Source organism: Nelumbo nucifera, chromosome 2 (assembly GCF_055504915.1).
Source record: "Nelumbo nucifera cultivar China Antique chromosome 2, China Antique-T2T, whole genome shotgun sequence".
NCBI classification, from domain to species: domain Eukaryota; kingdom Viridiplantae; phylum Streptophyta; class Magnoliopsida; order Proteales; family Nelumbonaceae; genus Nelumbo; species Nelumbo nucifera.
In genome coordinates, this window is record NC_142650.1 from 24,387,526 (window position 1) to 24,405,266 (window position 17,741).

Genomic DNA, 17,741 nt, shown 5'->3' on the forward strand with positions numbered 1-17,741 from the left:
GAGCACATGTTTCAACACAACATTACAGATCAGCAACATCAATCAAGGTATAAAGACAGAAATACCCCTACGCTAACACTCCCCCTCAAGCTGGTGAGTATATATCATATACTCCCAGCTTGTTACATATGTAGTCCACTCTTCCCCGACTCAAGCCTTTTGTAAATAAGTCAGCCCACTGATTTCCTGTATTAACATGTGTAGTGTCTAGTGTAATCTGAAGAGCTATACTCGAAGTAGCAAGGAAGAGAAGAGAACCACAGAACTGAAGAGAATGTCGAACTGTACTAGCCAGTCGACCAGTCCTTTATTTATAGATGAATATAGTACAAGGTACAAGAAATTACTGGGATGCCCCTGATTAGTGATGGGACACCCAGATGACTTAAATCATTAAATAGGATTAGGCCCATTAACACAAGCCCAGTTACAAGATAAGTTAAACATAAGAATGGGCTAATAAGAACTCTTATCAGCCGAACATCACTCTAACATTCTAACACTCCCCCTCAAGCTAAGCATGGATATCAATCATGTTTAGCTTGCCAAGTATGTCCCTGAACTTCGTTGATGCCAGCCCTTTAGTTAATACATCTGCAATCTGCATCTCTGATGGAGTATAAGGCACACAGAGTTCTCTTGAAATAATTCTCTCTCTGACAAAGTGTCGATCAATTTCAATATGTTTTGTCCTGTCATGCTGCACAGGATTGTTGGCAATGTTGATAGTAGCTTTATTATCACAATACAGCTTGAGAGGACCCTCAGTCTTGATACCAAGCTCATTAAGGAGAGTCTTGAGCCATAAGAGTTCAGCAACCCCGTGTGCCATAGCCCGGTATTCTGCTTCTGCACTTGATCTAGCCACAACATTATGCTTCTTACTGTGCCATGTGACTAGGTTTCCTCCCAAGAATGTACAGTAACCTGAGGTTGATTTTCTGTCTCCAACAAATCCAGCCCAATCAGCATCAGTGTAGGCTTCAATTTCAAGTCTGCTGTTTTTTCTGAATAGAATTCCTTTCCCTAGGCAAGTCTTCAAGTATCTGAGGATTCTTTCCACTGCTCTCATATGAGGGGTCTTTAGTGAGTGCATGAATTGACTGACAACATGCACTGCATAGGCAATGTCTGGCCGAGTAAGGGATAAGTATATCAGTTTTCCGACCAACTTTTGGTACCTTTCCTTATCACAGTATTCCTCACCCATTGATTCTTGTAATCCATGGCTTGGTTCTATTGGAGTGTCTGCTGGCCTGCACCCCATCATGCCTGTTTCCTCTAGGAGATCTAGCACATACTTTCTTTGACATATGTAGATTCCTTCTCTTGATCTAGCAACTTCAATTCCAAGAAAGTATCTCAGATTTCCCAGGTCTTTGATCTCAAATTCTGAAGCTAAGAACTCCTTCAGCCTCTTCATCTCTTTCACATCATTTCCAGTAATCACCATATCATCCACATACACAATGAGTGTTGTAAGTTTGTCATCCTGTCTCCTTGTAAACAATGTATGATCTGCATTGCTCTGATTGTACCCTACTTTCTTCATGGCCAAACAAAGTCTCTCAAACCATGCCCGGGGAGATTGCTTCAAACCATATAATGCTTTCCTTAGTTTACATACCTTCTTTCCAACATCATATCCAGGTGGGGGTTCCATGAATACCTACCTCTTCATGAAGATCACCATTTAGGAAGGCATTCTTCACATCCAGCTGATGAAGTTCCCAAGAGAATTTTGCTGCTAGTGACAGTAGAACCCTGATTGTGTTGAGCTTTGCTACTGGGGCAAAGGTTTCCTTGTAGTCAATTCCTTCCTTTTGTGTAAATCCCTTTGCCACAAGTCTGGCCTTGTACCTCTCAATTGACCCATCTTCCCTGTGCTTTACTGTGAACACCCACTTGCACCCAACAGTGCCTTTCCCCTCTGGCAGGTCCACCAATTCCCATGTCCTTGCGTTCATTAGGGCTTTCATCTCCTCATTCATGGCTTCTTTCCACCTTGGATCAGATGCTACCTCTGAATACCTGGAAGGGACACATACAGAGGAAAGAGTAGACACAAAGGAATGATAGGCAGGGGATAAGTGTGAGTAAGAAACATAATCGGCTATGGGATGCCGAGTGGTACAAGAACGAATAGGCTTACGGAGAGCAATAGGAAGATCCAAATCTGAATTGAGTGAGTCAGAATTACCTTGGATTGCAGAGACAGATTGATCTGAGTTCAACTGGTTGCAATCATGAGGTTGAGGGGCCTTCTTCCTTCTACTGTATGTAAGTATCTCTTTCTCTTGTTTACTGGAACCTTCAGAAGCACCAGCCGAATCTGGAGAAGCAACTGGCACAGTGAAAGTCTCACTAGGTTGACCCGGAATGTTACAGCTAGTAGTAGTGGAAGGTGATGAAATGGGAACAAAAAAGAAGGGAGAATGAGAATCCTCTTCCAACCCACTACTCTCCCCCTGAAGAGGATTTTGAGAAGACTAGAAATAGGGTTGAGACTCAAAAAAGACTACATCCCTGGTGACATTTTTTCTTGGAGACAGGATCATAACACTTATACCCCTTCTGCGTAGGTGAGTACCCCAAAAATATTCCCTTTGTGATCCAGTTTGGTCTTCTTTGGATCCTTCACATGTATGAAGCATGTACAACCAAAAACCCGCGGGGGAAGAGGAAATTCTGGAAGAGTGGGACACAAAACAGAGAAAGGGGTCTTCATACCCAGTACCTTAGATGGCATCCGATTTATCAGGTATGATGCAGTGAGAACAGCTTGAGACCAATATTGCTTGGGCACATTGTGCTGGAAAAGAAGGGCTCGAGCTGTCTCCAATAGATGCCTGTTCTTGCGCTCAGCGACCCCATTTTGCTGAGGGGTGTAAGCACATGATGATTGGTGTAACATGCCTGCATCTTCCATGAATGAGTTCAGGGATCTTTCAAAGTATTCAGCTGCATTGTCTGAATGGAATTGCTTGATCTTTTTATCAAATTGTGTTTCAACAATCTTGCAAAACATCATAGTTATCCGGGGAACTTCTTCACGTCCTTTCAACAGATAAATCCAAGTGCACTGAGAATAATGGTCAATAAAACTGATAAAGTAACGAAAGCCATCAATGGAAACAATGGGTGAAGGACCCCAAACATCGGAATGAACAAAATCAAAAGGGGCTTGAATTTCATTACTAGAAATTGGATACATTGATCTACATTGTTTTGACATTTGACACACATCACAAATTAAACTCTGACTCGGAATGCCCTTACATAATTCGGGAAACAACATTGCTAAGGAAGAAAAGGACAAATGACCTAGCCTAGCATGCCACAAGTGCAGCCTAGCTATTGACTCCACACTTTCCGGACTAGTAGTAGAAGCTTGCAAGGCTGAGCTGACACCTTCATCAAAATAGTAGAGGCCCCCATACTCATGACCACTCCCAATCGTTCTCCTCGTCAATCTGTCCTGGAAGACACAATGAGAAGGAAAGAAAGTTATACTGCAGTTTAAGTTTTTCATAAGCTTTGAAACAGACAACAGATTTGAGGTAAGACTAGGAACATGTAGGACTGATTTAAGAGAGAGATCCTTGCTTAGGTCAACCACCCCCTTTCCAGAGATGGTGGAGAGGGGCCCATCAGCTACTCTCATCTTATCCTGGCCAGACAACAAATGATATGTAGAGAATAAGGAGGACATATGTGTCATATGGTCAGTGGCTCCGGAATCAATCACCCAAGAGGTAGAATTAATGGAACTAGATGCACTAAATGAAGAGGTTGTACCTGATTTGGCAAGAGAGGTGAAAGCTAAAGAATTGTTCTTCAGACGGGCTAATGCCTGGCTGAGAACCTCTACCTCACTAGCTGTGAAGCCCGAAGTACTTGGTCTAGAGGAGTCGGCAGCCTGCCTTGCGGTGGAAGATGACACTGTCTGAATACTCTGTGAGTTGTCACTACTGTTGTTGGTGGCAAGATTCCCACTTGCTGTGTGGCCCTTATGTTGACTTTTGTCCTTTCTCAGAGCAGCTGGCTTCAGATGAGGGTACAAGACCCAACATTTCTCCTTTGTGTGTTTCTCACCACCACAATGTGTACACTTGAGGGACTTCTTGTCTGAAAATCTATTCCCCTTAGTGGAGACTAAGGCTGAATGTTCTCCAGGTAGTTCTGTTGACTGTGTCTGGGAGTCAACTTGCATCTCCTTTCTCCTTACTTCTTCATTCCTCACCAGGTAGTAGACATGGTGAAGCTCAGATAATTCATCTCTCCCTAGAATCTGTGACCTTATACCTTCATATACAGGGTCAAGACCCGCCAGAAACTTGAAGGCTCTGCCCTCATCAATCTGCTTATCATGCCTCCCCTTATCATTAGCATTTTCCCAATCCAAAATCAAATGGTGGTCAAGCTCTTCCCAGAGGCCTTCCAGTGTTGCAAAGTAGGTTGCCACGGACATGTCTCCTTGCCTTAGGGCTGCAATGTCTTGGTTCAGCCTGTAGATTCTAGCATTGTTCTTTTTTTGGCCATATGTCTTAGATAATTTCTCCCAAATTTTAGCAGCTGTGGGGAAGTGATGAACAGTTCTAGCCACCCTAGGAGTCATAGAGGCCAGCAACCAAGACATGACTGTGGCATTTTCCTTGCGCCACACGGGGTATTCAGGACTGCCAATTTCTAGTTGTTTCTTGTCTCCATTCAAATAGCCTGTGAGCTCACGAGAGGTAATGAACAGCATTGCTGAGACAGACCACTCTCTGAAGTTATACTCATCTAGCAGCACACTTGTAATCTGCAAGCTGTGTAGATTAGGGTTTTCCAGGTTTGAGGACCTTGTAACAGGTCTGTTATCTCTAGAGGAAACTTCACCGGATAGTGAGGACATCCTGACTTCAGTCCAAGAGTTGTTCACAGTGTTGTAGGTGGTCACAGTGTTCACAGTGCTGGTAGAAGTGTTCACAGTTCGGGTACTGTGCAGTGCTGTTTAGGACTGGCCGAAGTAGCAAGTAAGGGGCTGTAACTGAACCAGTTCACAGTGCTAGTAACTGAAGTTACTTCAGTTAGGGCTTGTTCTGCGACCTGAAGTAACTGTGCAGTGCAGTAACTGAAGTTCACAAAGTAGGACTGATAACCGACCTGAAGAAAATTTGTAACTGAAGTTACCACAGTTCTACCCAAGTCTTGCTGGGGCACGAAGCTGCAACTGTAGAGAAGGCTAAGTCTTTACCACTTGTTCTGCGCAAGTCTTGCTGGAGCACAAAGCTGCAACTGTAGAGGAAGCTCTCTCCCTTTCGGCTAGTGCTAGGACTGTTGAAATCAGTCCTCAACTAGGTCTGTCCTATACAGACCTCTCTTAGTAGCCCAATAGCTACTATTTGCTGGAGATAATCTAGTAGGACATCTACTTCTGGGTCTTACTTCCCTTGAGTCCTACAACCAAGAGAAACCCTAGGTTCAAACTTGTTTTACTCTCTTACACTCCTAGGTCTTCACTACAGCAACCTAGAAAAAGGAAGAGAGAAGATGAAAAGACAGCAAGAGAAGAGAGTGCGCCTGCTGAAACCAGGAAGGAGCTAATGCTCTGATACCATGTAATCTGAAGAGCTATACTCGAAGTAGCAAGGAAGAGAAGAGAACCACAGAACTGAAGAGAATGTCGAACTGTACTAGCCAGTCGACCAGTCCTTTATTTATAGATGAATATAGTACAAGGTACAAGAAATTACTGGGATGCCCCTGATTAGTGATGGGACACCCAGATGACTTAAATCATTAAACAGGATTAGGCCCATTAACACAAGCCCAGTTACAAGATAAGTTAAACATAAGAATGGGCTAATAAGAACTCTTATCAGCCGAACATCACTCTAACATTCTAACATCTAGCTCTCCATTCAGCACCTTCTCCCTCACAAAGTGACAGTCAACCTCAATGTGCTTGGAGTGTTAATGTTGTACCCTACTTCCTGTAGAAGGTTCCTTAGCCACACTAATTCACAAGCGGTGTGCGCCATAGCCCTATATTCTGCTTCTGCACTGCTTCTTGCCACAACCGTCTGCTTCTTACTTTTCCATGTCACCAGGTTACGTCCTAGAAACGTGCAATAGCCTGTAGTAGACCGCCTATCAGACATAGAACTGGCATCAGCATCAGAATACCCTTCTATTTCAAGTTTTCCCCCACTCTTGTATATCAGACCGCGACCCGGGGCCCCTTTTAGATACTTCACAATTCTCAGAACCGCATTCCAATGAGGAATCAGAGGTTTTTGCATGAACTGGCTTACCACACTAACTGCAAATGAGATGTCTGGTCTAGCAATGGTTAGGTAGTTCAGTTTGCCCACAAGTCGTCGGTATCTGCCAGGGTCTTCAAACACTTCACCCATATCACTGCTTAGCTTGGTATTTGTGTCCGTGGGTGTTTCAGCTGGTTTGGCACCCAACAAGCCTGTTTCTTCCAGCAAATCAAGCACATACTTCCTCTGGCACAGGTTAATCCCATACTTGGATCTCGCTACCTCTATCCCCAAGAAGTATTTCAGTTTACCTAGATCCTTTGTCTGAAAGTGATCCTGCAGATAAGTCTTCAGCCTGTCAATACCAATGTTATCATTCCCAGTAATAACAATATCATCTACATGCACCACCAACAGTATTTTTCCTCCCGGAGAGTCATGACTAAATACAGAATGGTCAACTTTGCACTGTTTCATGCCAAACTTCTTTACCACCTCACTGAACCTACCAAACCATGCTCGAGGAGACTGTTTAAGCCCATATATAGCCTTCCTTAGTCTGCACACCTTACCATCCTCCCCCTGAGCAACAAACCCTGGAGGTTGCTCCATGTAGACCTCCTCGAGTAAGTCACCATGCAAAAAGGCATTCTTGATATCAAGCTGATATAGTGGCCACTCATACATGGCTGCAAGAGAGATCACAACACGAACTGACCCTATCTTAGCAACCGGTGAGAAGGTCTCTGTGTAGTCAATGCCATAGGTTTGTGAGTACCCTTTTGCAACTAATCACGCTTTCAGGCGTTCAACACTACCATCAGGCAGATACTTAACCGTATAAACCCACTTACAACCAACAGCTTGCTTCCCAGGAGGAAGAGCAGTGAGGTCCCAAGTATGATTATGATGAAGGGCTGAGAGTTCTTCTTCCATGGAACAGCACCACCCTGGAGAGGCAAGGGCTTCCTGGACATCTTTAGGAACAATAACTGATGATAACAAGGTAACAAACTGGCGATGGGAAGCGGAAAGGTGAGTAAGAGAAACATAATTAGAAATGGGATGAAGGGTGCAAGTATGTTTACCTTTCCGCAAAGCAATGGGTAGATCAATCTCAGATGCTAAGTGGGGGTATGGTGCCGGATCCGTCGATGGAGATGTAGCCGGAGAAGTAGTAGCTGGTGCACGTGGGCGATGTGTATACACATGACGGATAGGTAGGCGTTCAACAGGTGGTGGCACCGGAGGCAAGGATGTGGTCACGACTGGAACAAAGGGAGGAGGATCGACAACGGGAAGTGGAAGAGGAGGAGGTGATGAGGAGGAAGAAGCATTACCAGACCCCAAAAAGAACGGAGTAGACTCAAAGAAACTGACATCAGCACACACAAAGGACCGTCGAGAACCAGGATGGTAACACCTATACCCTTTCTGGGTCCGAGAATAGCCAAGGAAGATGCACTTGAGAGAACGGGCATCAAACTTGTCGTTCCCGGGACCCAGATTATGGACAAAACAGACACACCCAAAAACTCTCGGCGTAAGAGGGAACGGAGACAAAGTGGGAAACAAGACCTGAAACGGAGACTGTCCATCAGGGATGAACGTGGGCATCCAATTAATCAGAAAACAAGAGGTAAGCACTGCATCACTCCAAAAAGGTTTGGGAACATGCATGTGATGCATTAGGGATCTTGCTGTTTTAAGGAGATGGCGATTCTTTCTCTCAGCCACCCCGTTTTGTTGTGGAGTGTAGGTACACGAGGTCTGATGTATAATGCCGTGTTGGTTCAGGTATTCCTGAAATGATGAGGATAAATATTCGCGGCCATTATCAGAACGAAAAACTTTGATGTGGGTACCAAATTGGTTACGAATTTCAGCATAAAATTTTTGAAAAATGGTAAACAATTCACTTCTTTCTTTCATTAAATAGAGCCACGTCATCCTTGAAAAATCATCCACAAAAATGACAAAATATTTGTATCCATTATATGACATTACTTTATAAGGACCCCAAACATCTGAATGAACTAAAGAAAAAGGACTTGACACACGGTTATCAACCCTAGAACTAAAGGGAACACGATGGTGTTTCCCAAACTGACACGACTCACAATCCAAAACAGAAAGCTGACTCAAGGACGGAACCAAGGACTTCAAGACTTTGAGCGACGGATGACCAAATCGGCAGTGCCACTGGAGAGGAGAAAGAGATGACTGAAGAGCTGTTGAAGTTCTACCACCACTACCGTCAAGATAATACAGTCCACCTGCTTCATGCCCTCCACCAATCTTCATCCCCGTCTTGAGATCCTGAAAGACACACATAGAAGGATAAAAGGTAATGGAGCAGTTAAGTGATTTGGTCAGCTTACTAACGGACATAAGGTTAAAAGGCAATTTAGGAACATACAGAACTGATGAGAGGGATACAGGATCTAGGTCAACATTACCAACACCACAAATTGAGGATGTGGAACCATTAGCAAGGGTGACAGATTGTGATGTTGAGCAATGAGATAAGGAGGAAAACACACTTGGAGTTCCAGTCATGTGATCGGAGTCTCCAGAGTCAATGATCCAGGGATTGGGTGTAGATGCCAGACAAGCCATACCTGAGTGAGCAAAAGTCGTCGTGTTCTGCTGTGATTGGATAAACCTCTCATATTCATCACGGGGAACACTCACCATCTCCTTCATGGGACCATCTGTGGATGTAGGAGGCAACTGGTCAGATGAATGATTCTCCTGTCTAAAGCTGGAACTTGAGTCACCGGTCGCGGCATGATTGGCCCAGGTTGAGGGAGGACCATGTAGATCATAACAATAGTTGATGGTATGTCCATCCATACCACAATGAGTGCACTTCCTCGGGCCTGAGCTATGTCCTCTACCACGGGCTCCCCCTGAATCTCTGCTCCCAGTACGACCACCACCACGTTATGAGTAGACCCACCATTGCCACTTTGGCCAGTAAGTGCTAGGGTTTATGCTGGTTTGAAACACACCTCCTATTTAATCCATAACAGATATCATGCACTGAAATCTCTTACCTTATCGCTGAAGTAACACCCATGCGAGCAGGAGAGAAGTCCACACACAACAGCCACACACAACAGCCACTGCCCACACAGTTCGGCCCTCTATTCTTCCTCTACTAGGGAGGGCGATCTCAGAAATCACAGCAACCGACCACATACGACCTGACTGGAGGCATAGAGACCCCCAAGGGAAGAGGGCAATCACTCCTTTCAGCCCTTTCCCTTATCTCCAATCGAACGCAGAAAAAAAGAGGAAAACCCTAGATAGGGTGCGCAGAGAATGAACCCTAGGCAAGCAGAAATCTAGGCAGATTTAACCTGGTTCTGATACCATGTTATAATTCAGGTCTGCCTTAGAGTTCGGCCTGACTGAGTTCAGTTATGTAGAAGAAGAAAAAGTGATAAAGAAAGAGAGAAAGAGAGAAAGAGAGAAAGAGAGAAAGAGAGAAAGAGAGAAGAGAGAATTCTGGTTCGAACTGAAAGAGTCAACTTGGCTTCTCCCAGTCGGCCAGTAAGTATTTATATTATTATTAAAACATGACTGAAAAGACCTATGTGCCCTTACTTAAGTTAAGAGCACATGTTTCAACACAACATTACAGATCAGCAACATCAATCAAGGTATAAAGACAGAAATACCCCTACGCTAACATAGAGGATATTGTGCATCCTCTTCTTTTTGGGCTGTCAATTTTTGTGGGGGGTCCTTAGTTGGGTTGTTTATATGTACAGAGATTCTCTGTAAAGAGGACCTTGTACATTTTCATTATTAATACAATCATATATTAGCTTTTTTTTCAAAAGGAAAAAAAAAGCAGATGGCCTAATGCACTTCCCACCACCAAAAGAAAAGGAAAGAAATAAAAAGAGTACCATATCATGAACACAAGAAAAGATAAAATTTGAGTTACCAAAAAATGCCACTTTCAGAGGGAAACTAACACACAATTGATTTTTTTTCTTTTTTTTTAAGATTACATGGGGAGAATAAAAAAAATTAATGCATACTACAGGTTAATTTAACCCTTACATCATCCTCAGTCCATTATCAATTGAACAATTAGTTTGATAGTAAGCAAAACTAAGCTATTCTGTTTAGTGCTCTGTTTTCCACTTAAAAGAAGGAAAGGAAAAGGGGTAAAAAACAGAATGACCATCTCAATAAAATAAGATGATAAAATAAATTGAGTTACCAGGATAGTGCAACGTGTTAAGGAATATAACCAGATAATTGGTTTGATAATTGATACTAGGAAAAACTATGCTATCTAACATGAAGTATGAGATAAAAATCCCCCCATCCCTTATGGACCACAAATTGATAGCATCCACAGTAGAGTCTATATCTTAAGTCAGACCAAGATGCCCTGAGATAGTGAGCCTATCAAACTTTGATTTGCTCATCTGTAAATGTGATCAACATGGTAATGTGACATGCCAGAGATTAATAGAATATCTTATCAGACATGGAAATCACATCAATCTGGTTTCCTCAACCTTTTGGCTCTTATTCTAGTATTTATTTCTTTGAGTCCATTGTTCCCTATCCCTCGACAAAGGGAGAGTGATTTCTTCTGTGCATGCTAATAAAAACTCCTGGGATCTGGGATTAAGGAGAGGGTTAAGGGAACCTGAAATGGGCCTAGTAGATGATCTCATTTCCCTTCTTAGTAGTGCTTTCTTGGACCCTTCTTGTCAGGACACAAGGTTTTGGTCAGTGTCCCCTTCTGGCTCTTTTACCTGTGATTCCTTTTACTCTGCCCTCCTTCAATCCTCACACTCGGTAGTTTCCTTCCCTACAAGCGATGTTTGGTGTAATCCTGTACCCCCCAAAATAAGAGCCTTTGCTGGACGGTGGTGCTCCAGAATATCAATACTATGGATAAATTACAAAAAAAGGAGGCCAAATCACTGCCTCTCTCCTCATGCTTGGGAAATGGTGACACAATTACACATTTTACTATCTTGTCCGTTTGCTTCTTTTGTGTGGACTTGGTTTTCTTTCCTATTTGGTTGTAGGTGGACCCCTCCCCCGGATGTGGTAAGCCTTTTTGACCCAAGTTTCTTCACACTATCAAAGAAAAGGGGTAAAGTGATGTGAAGGGAAACAAGAGCAGCCATCCTTTGGAGGAAAGGAACAACGGAATCTTCCAAGGGGTAGAAAATTAAACTTTGACAGAAGTTCCTTTGGTAATCCAGGACCCTCTGGAGCTGGGGGAGTCTTCAGGCATGGGGAGGGTAGACTGATGGCACTATATTCTGGTCTCATAGGTGTGGAAGACTGACTCTCTGAGAGCTGAAATTATGGTTCTACTACAAGGCTTGGGATTGGCCAAGCAATGGGGATTTCAAAACATTGAGGTAGAGGGAGATTCTAAACTGTTATAGGATGGGTGCAAACAAAAATTCTGGGTGTATGGACTTTTAGACAACAAATAAGGGAAATACTTTGCTTAGCAAGGGAGGCTGGGGTAATTTTCAAATGGGTAAGGAGGTCAGCCAACTCTGTGGCTGATAGTTTGGCAAAGCAGGGGGGCCTTCAGGGAGAACTTTTTGGGCTGTATTGTAACTTTCGAACTTGATTGCAGTCAACACTCATTTTCTGAGTGGTTGACAGTGTAATATGATGGTTAATTACTATTTTTAATGAAAGCCACTGTTTCCAATAAAAAAATGGCAAAGAAGCAGGCACTTGTAGATTTCTATTTATTGCTGCATCATGTGGCTGAGAATTGAGGGGGGGGGGGGGGGGCAGAAAAAGATCTCCTATTTGAAACAAGGAAGCTATAGAACTTCTTGGGAGTTTGAGCTCTTTATAATAGTTTTAAAAGATCTAAACAGAGAACAGGTAGAGAAGGTTTGAAGAGTTGGTTGGGTCTTCTCTCACTGATGTGACAACATCAGTTTTCCAATAAGAAAACCATGGCATCAGTGTGTTACAGCCAGTGCTGCATGGACTCTTCTAAATGGGTGATGTGTTTGTGTTGGACACGTCAGCTTCTGACACTGTGGATTCTTGAGGAATGCTTCTACATAACATTTCCTTTTTATTCCCTAGCTTATTTGAAAAAAAAAAAAATGAACAGCTAATGTACAAGATGATTGCTATTTTTCATATTTAATGTTACTTACTAACAAAGGCAACATTTAGACCCCTTTTATTTTAAGTATATAATTTTAGAATTTGGAAAAAGCTATTTAATAGCATGCAATTTTCCATTGTTCACAAATCCATATTTTCTTGTTGAGTCAACTCTTGGACACACATCAGATTCTGACTCTCATGTTTGTGTTCATGCAACATTGGTCATAGCTTTAGTAAAGATATATGCAAGTTGGAAGCCTATAGCTATTTGAGGAAAGTAATAACCCCAACAAGGACTTAATTACATATAAAGTGGCAGTTCACTTCAATGTGTTTGGTGTACTCATAGAAAACCCAGTTTGAAGTGATCTTGATGGAACACATATTATCAGGATACAAAGCAATCAAAAAGGTAAATGAAATGTTGAGGTCAGTAAACAGTAGCCTGAGCTAAATAATTTCACCGCAAGTTGATGACATGACACTGTATTCAGCTTTTGATTAGAATTTAGAAACAGTATGCAGCTTCTTACGCTTCCAAGAAATTAGAGAGCAACCAAGGACAATACATCAGCTTGTAGCATGGCAATAAGTATCAAGGCATCTTGTCCAATTGGCATTAGCATAGACTTGAAAGCTAAAGGGGTGTTGAACAGGGGAAAAATAATCACCTGGGTCATAGGTGATGAATGATCTTGTAAACTGTAGAGAGGTGAGATCAACATAGAGTTGATACAAATTGACTCACAACTTGGACAACATAAGAGATGTTTGGGTGAGTTATAGTGAGAGTGCGAGATAGATAAGGCTCCCAACAAGCTGACAATAAAGAGTAGCACTCATCAACAAATTACCACCATCCTTAGAATATTTCACATTAAGCTCCATGGTTGTATCAACATATTTCTCATTAGTTAGGTCTGCTGGTCTGATTAAATCCATGGCACACTCCCTCTGGTATGAAAGGTCAGAAGTTCCGGTTGTTTCTGTGATAAAACAACATTAAAAACACCAGAAGCACAGAATGAGAGGTATGAAAGAAAATAAAATCTATAAAATTCCTAGAGAAAAGATTCTGTGTCTCAACTGTTCCACCTAGAGTTTCCTTTTTAATGTGGGAACCTATTCATGGAAAGATTAACACCAGGGACCTGCAACAAGGGAAAAGTATTGGATACTACACATTCCCCATGCATGCATGATGTGCCTTTGGGATGGGAAACCAACCACATGTTTACTTCTTGATTGCATAGTAAGTAGACTTCTTTTTGGACTTGGTGAAAGTGTGGGATATTACAAATAGGTGGCCCAAGCAGCATCACAGATATGTGAAGCTATTTTATAGGGTATAGACTTATTTAAAGGGAAAATATAATGGAAACACATAATATAGTCTGGGGGAAGAAAGAAATAGGCACACTTTTGATAATGTAGAGGCATTTTATATTGCTTTAAGAGGCTGAGTTCTTTTTTTCTTCTTAGATCATGGATGCTGGCAACAAGGCAATTTTGAAGGCATTTCATATGCTGATTTGAGAAGGAATCTAACTGAAATCCTTCAATTATCTCCTGGTGGCCTGCCTAGGAAATCTAACATAGCTACCACATCCAGCACCCCTGAACAGAGAGTAAATTTCAATTCTATAGAAGCTTTAAAGGGAACTATGACCAACTGGGATTTGAATGATCTTTCTTAAGGGCTGATGGAGCACTTTTTTTTTGGCAACTAGTCATCCCATAGGAGATCCAGACTCCATAAAAGCAGAACTCACAACCCTTCTAATAGAAATTTGAATTGCCATGTGGTATCATATTTCTTCATTTTGAATTGAAGGGAATTTGGCAGAGCTGCCAAAATGTGGGAAGTGGGCCTTGAAGTCTAGTTCACCTAATTAATGAAATTCAGTATATCTTGGCTATCATGAAAGTTCAGATAAGATCAATTTGTAGAGAACTGAATTAGGCAGTGGATGGTATTGATAATGCAGAGATGTGCACTAAAGAGTAGAGAGGGTTTTCCCTTGCAATGACAGCTCCATTCTGTATTATAATTTTTCGGTAGTGGGTGAAGCTTGTTTCCCATATATTGTGTGTAATGTACATATTCTCATGTTCTCTTGCTTTTCATGATTCCCAACTTATATCCAAAATAAAACCTGAAATTAAATGATTTGTGCACAGTGCTAGACTGCTAGGTAGTAAATGGAGGAGGAAATCCTTTGGATTAACATGGTAGGGTGACAAAATTTTGATAAGAAAGCATCCTCCAGTAGAATAAACTTATACAAACTTAATAGGTCTCTTTAAATGAAAATGGTACTAAAGAAAGGAAGCCTGAATTCAAACATAAGAATAATAAAGAAATGATCTACTGAGATGTGTAAAGCTCTGAAGAAGCATTTTCTACTACAAAAATACCAAAGTTGGTAATGAAAAGCCTACTTCTATCATTTTCAACATTTAATATCTTTTGGATAAGTTCTCAATTGATTGGGACCTCATAAAAGTCCAGGTATTGCAAAGGTATGGAAGAGCAAATTATAATTCCCTTGGATTACATTCCAACCAAGAATGATAGAAAACAGACATAATCGAACATTAACACCTGGAAGGTACATACTAGAATTTGGGCATCAAATTGAATGCCTTCTGTCTAAATGAAAAGCCCAAAAAAAAATCAATTTGTGACAGGATTCAATATCAGTAAGTGGGGTAAAAGTATGAGATACTAACATCACTGGTAAAGACATACCATTGCAATGATGAAACCTAACATGGGTTTAATAAAGTACTGAGCCAAAAATCCTACACCCACCTGCAAACAGAAGAGTTAACTAGTTTTGAATGGGTTAAATGAAAAGGAATTAGCAATATAGCAACAGGCATTAGCTTAGTGCTGGGGATACTTCAAAGGATCCACAAAGAGGTTAGATTCTTACAGTCCATGGATTGCGCAGACACCGTCTGAAATCCTCAAATGTCAAGGTCAATCCCATCGAAAGCATGAGGAAACCCAAACCTACAGTGAAAAGGTCTGTTTCCAACCAAGTGACCTGCAGGAGGACCCAGGAGATTAAGTATTTAAGCAATTTGAGTTTTGGACTCACAAAATTCATTCAATGTTTCAATTAGATGAAAATCTAGATTCATTGATGTAGTTGGAAAAGTCAGATTGATGACATTACCGCAGCTGGCTTATATATACCAATAATTGTGCCCAATATGACCTGTCAAAAAGAAATGAATAATGAGAAAACTTGTCTTCACCAAACAATTTTTTAAATGAAAACTGAAAATTTAACTGGTAAATGAGAAGGGAGGAGTTGAATTCCATCCAAGAATTTATAAGAAATGCTAGTACGAAACATACCCACACAGGAAAAAGAGTTGTTAATGTTTCAATTATTCTCTCATATTTGCTCATTCCACTGGGAGTGCTACTAGGAACCTCTCCAGATACATTTTCTGCTGCTCTGCATAGTACTTGATTGCTTCTGCCGGATAACACAAAGCAAATTATTAGTGGAATGCGATGGTCATTAAACATTATGCCAAAGCACAAAAACATAATTTCCAGTTTCAGTGAACAAAGATCTAATAATGTGGTCACACACAAGTACCGAGTTTTGGTATAAGAACAGAAAACAATCGAAAGCATGTCAATCAATCCATATTGAAGCATACCGTGAAGCATGAGCAATTAAGGAAGGGGACGAGGAAGCAACAATAGGACTCCCAACAATGTTTAGAACAATCTGAGTTCCGTTATTGGATACTGAGCCGCTTCTCAAGTCTACTAAAAAATTGAAGACGGGAAGAGCATGAAAAAGAGAAGAACAGCAGATCGTATAAGAATCTATCATAGTACTCTCAAACAATCTAGATCACAGTATATACTCAAATAAGTAAAACCCAACATCGCAGGCGTAATTGCAAAGTCAACTAAACAGACATTACATATAAAAGTAAGAATAAATGCACATACTCAAATGGGTTTGAAGTCCGTTGACAGAAGAACAAGAGGTTCGTCTGTGAAGACCACTTGGTATCTTTAGTTTAGTATCTTTCAGAACAAATCTAGACATGGAACCCATTGAAGAAGCCATGATAAAAGAGAGCAACCTTAACCAGAACAAATAATGATGGTGAAGATGATCAAATAGATGATGGGTTCTTCTTGTTCATTGGGAATAAGAAATCATGGCTTTGCTGTGACTAAGCGAAGAGGGCAGGAGACGGAGAGAGACAATGATTGGCTCCAAAATTGTTGTTGTGGATGGTTCATCAGCCGTGGAGACCGATGAACCACACAGATTAGCTCATGCCAGGTCACGATCACACACTTGACTGTGAAAACTGAAAAGTCTCTTTGTTGTGTCGTTACTGAGCTCCAGGAATCCCGATTAAGTGCCATTGATCTTGACTCAGGTTGGAATCTTCAGAGCCGTAAATTGTTATTTGCAATTGCAAATGGTACAATGAATCATTGAATACGTTAATGGCACGAGTCCTCTCCTTATGTTGGATTTTTTATTTATTTTCTGAAAGGCTTAATCTTTTATCAGCTGTTCTAAAATCTTCACTCACTTGTCACTTCACTGAAATTTTTTAGGCGTAAAAATAAATTTAAATTTCCCCTAATTAAATTTATGTTTTACCCCTAATTAATCTTTTATTAGATTCTTTCACCTACTGTACAAACTTTCCTCACATTTATTATGTACTTCCAAAAATCCTGCTACCTTTATCACATAACTACCTTCTGTCCGATAGAAATCATTACAGAAATGGCTCACATGCATTATTATACATTTTCTCAAAACGTTTTCTTGACTCAATATGGTTGCTTTCCTTTCAAAAAAATGTAATTTGAACCACTAATTTTTAATTAATATGATTTTTTTTATAAACCATTTTTTGTTCTCTCTATATGGTGGATCAATGGTTCAATCACCTAAATTATTATGTTATATAATTAAACAATAAAATATAAAATATAAAATATTTTAGAGCATACCTTTAATATTATATGTTTATCATATTAAACAAAAATTAATTTATTAATGATAAAGATAAAATACAAAATTTAAAACCAACTCAGAAATAAGTCAAATGAGTCAACACATGATGCATTTATTAATGATGAATAATTAAACAAAAATAAGTGGTGTAACAAATGAAAAAATATCAATTGAGGGAAGAGAAGAGAGGTTTTAGATAATTTCCCTATTCTTTAGTATGGTTTTATAAGTTATAACAGGATAGGAAAAGAATATGTCTTAGTAGAAAGTTGGAGACGCTCAATTTGAGTTAGGTATTCAAAGGCCTCAGCCCAAAAGCAAACAGGAACTGGATCAA

The 17,741-nt window shown here is 40.8% G+C and overlaps 1 protein-coding gene across 4 annotated transcripts in view; it reads right to left on the bottom strand.

Annotated features, from left to right (window-relative positions):
* The window catches only part of LOC104595276 (sodium/pyruvate cotransporter BASS2, chloroplastic-like), a 51,723-nt gene extending 34,852 nt beyond the window's left edge, over positions 1–16,871 (bottom strand). The window contains exons 1-6 of one of the 4 annotated variants that reach the window (XM_010255947.3): positions 16,369–16,871; positions 16,068–16,176; positions 15,754–15,877; positions 15,569–15,610; positions 15,323–15,436; positions 15,136–15,198 (exon numbers count right to left, since the gene is read on the bottom strand). In XM_010255947.3, coding sequence (XP_010254249.1) covers positions 15,136–15,198; positions 15,323–15,436; positions 15,569–15,610; positions 15,754–15,877; positions 16,068–16,176; positions 16,369–16,489 — 573 coding nt within the window. In that variant the 5' untranslated portion in view covers positions 16,490–16,871. Of the gene's footprint in view, positions 1–15,135; positions 15,199–15,322; positions 15,437–15,568; positions 15,611–15,753; positions 15,878–16,067; positions 16,180–16,368 lie in introns of all 4 variants that reach the window. The other 3 variants (XM_010255946.3, XM_088897332.1, XM_010255948.3) reach the window with 3 other exon arrangements.
* Positions 16,872–17,741: the final 870 nt, after the last annotated feature.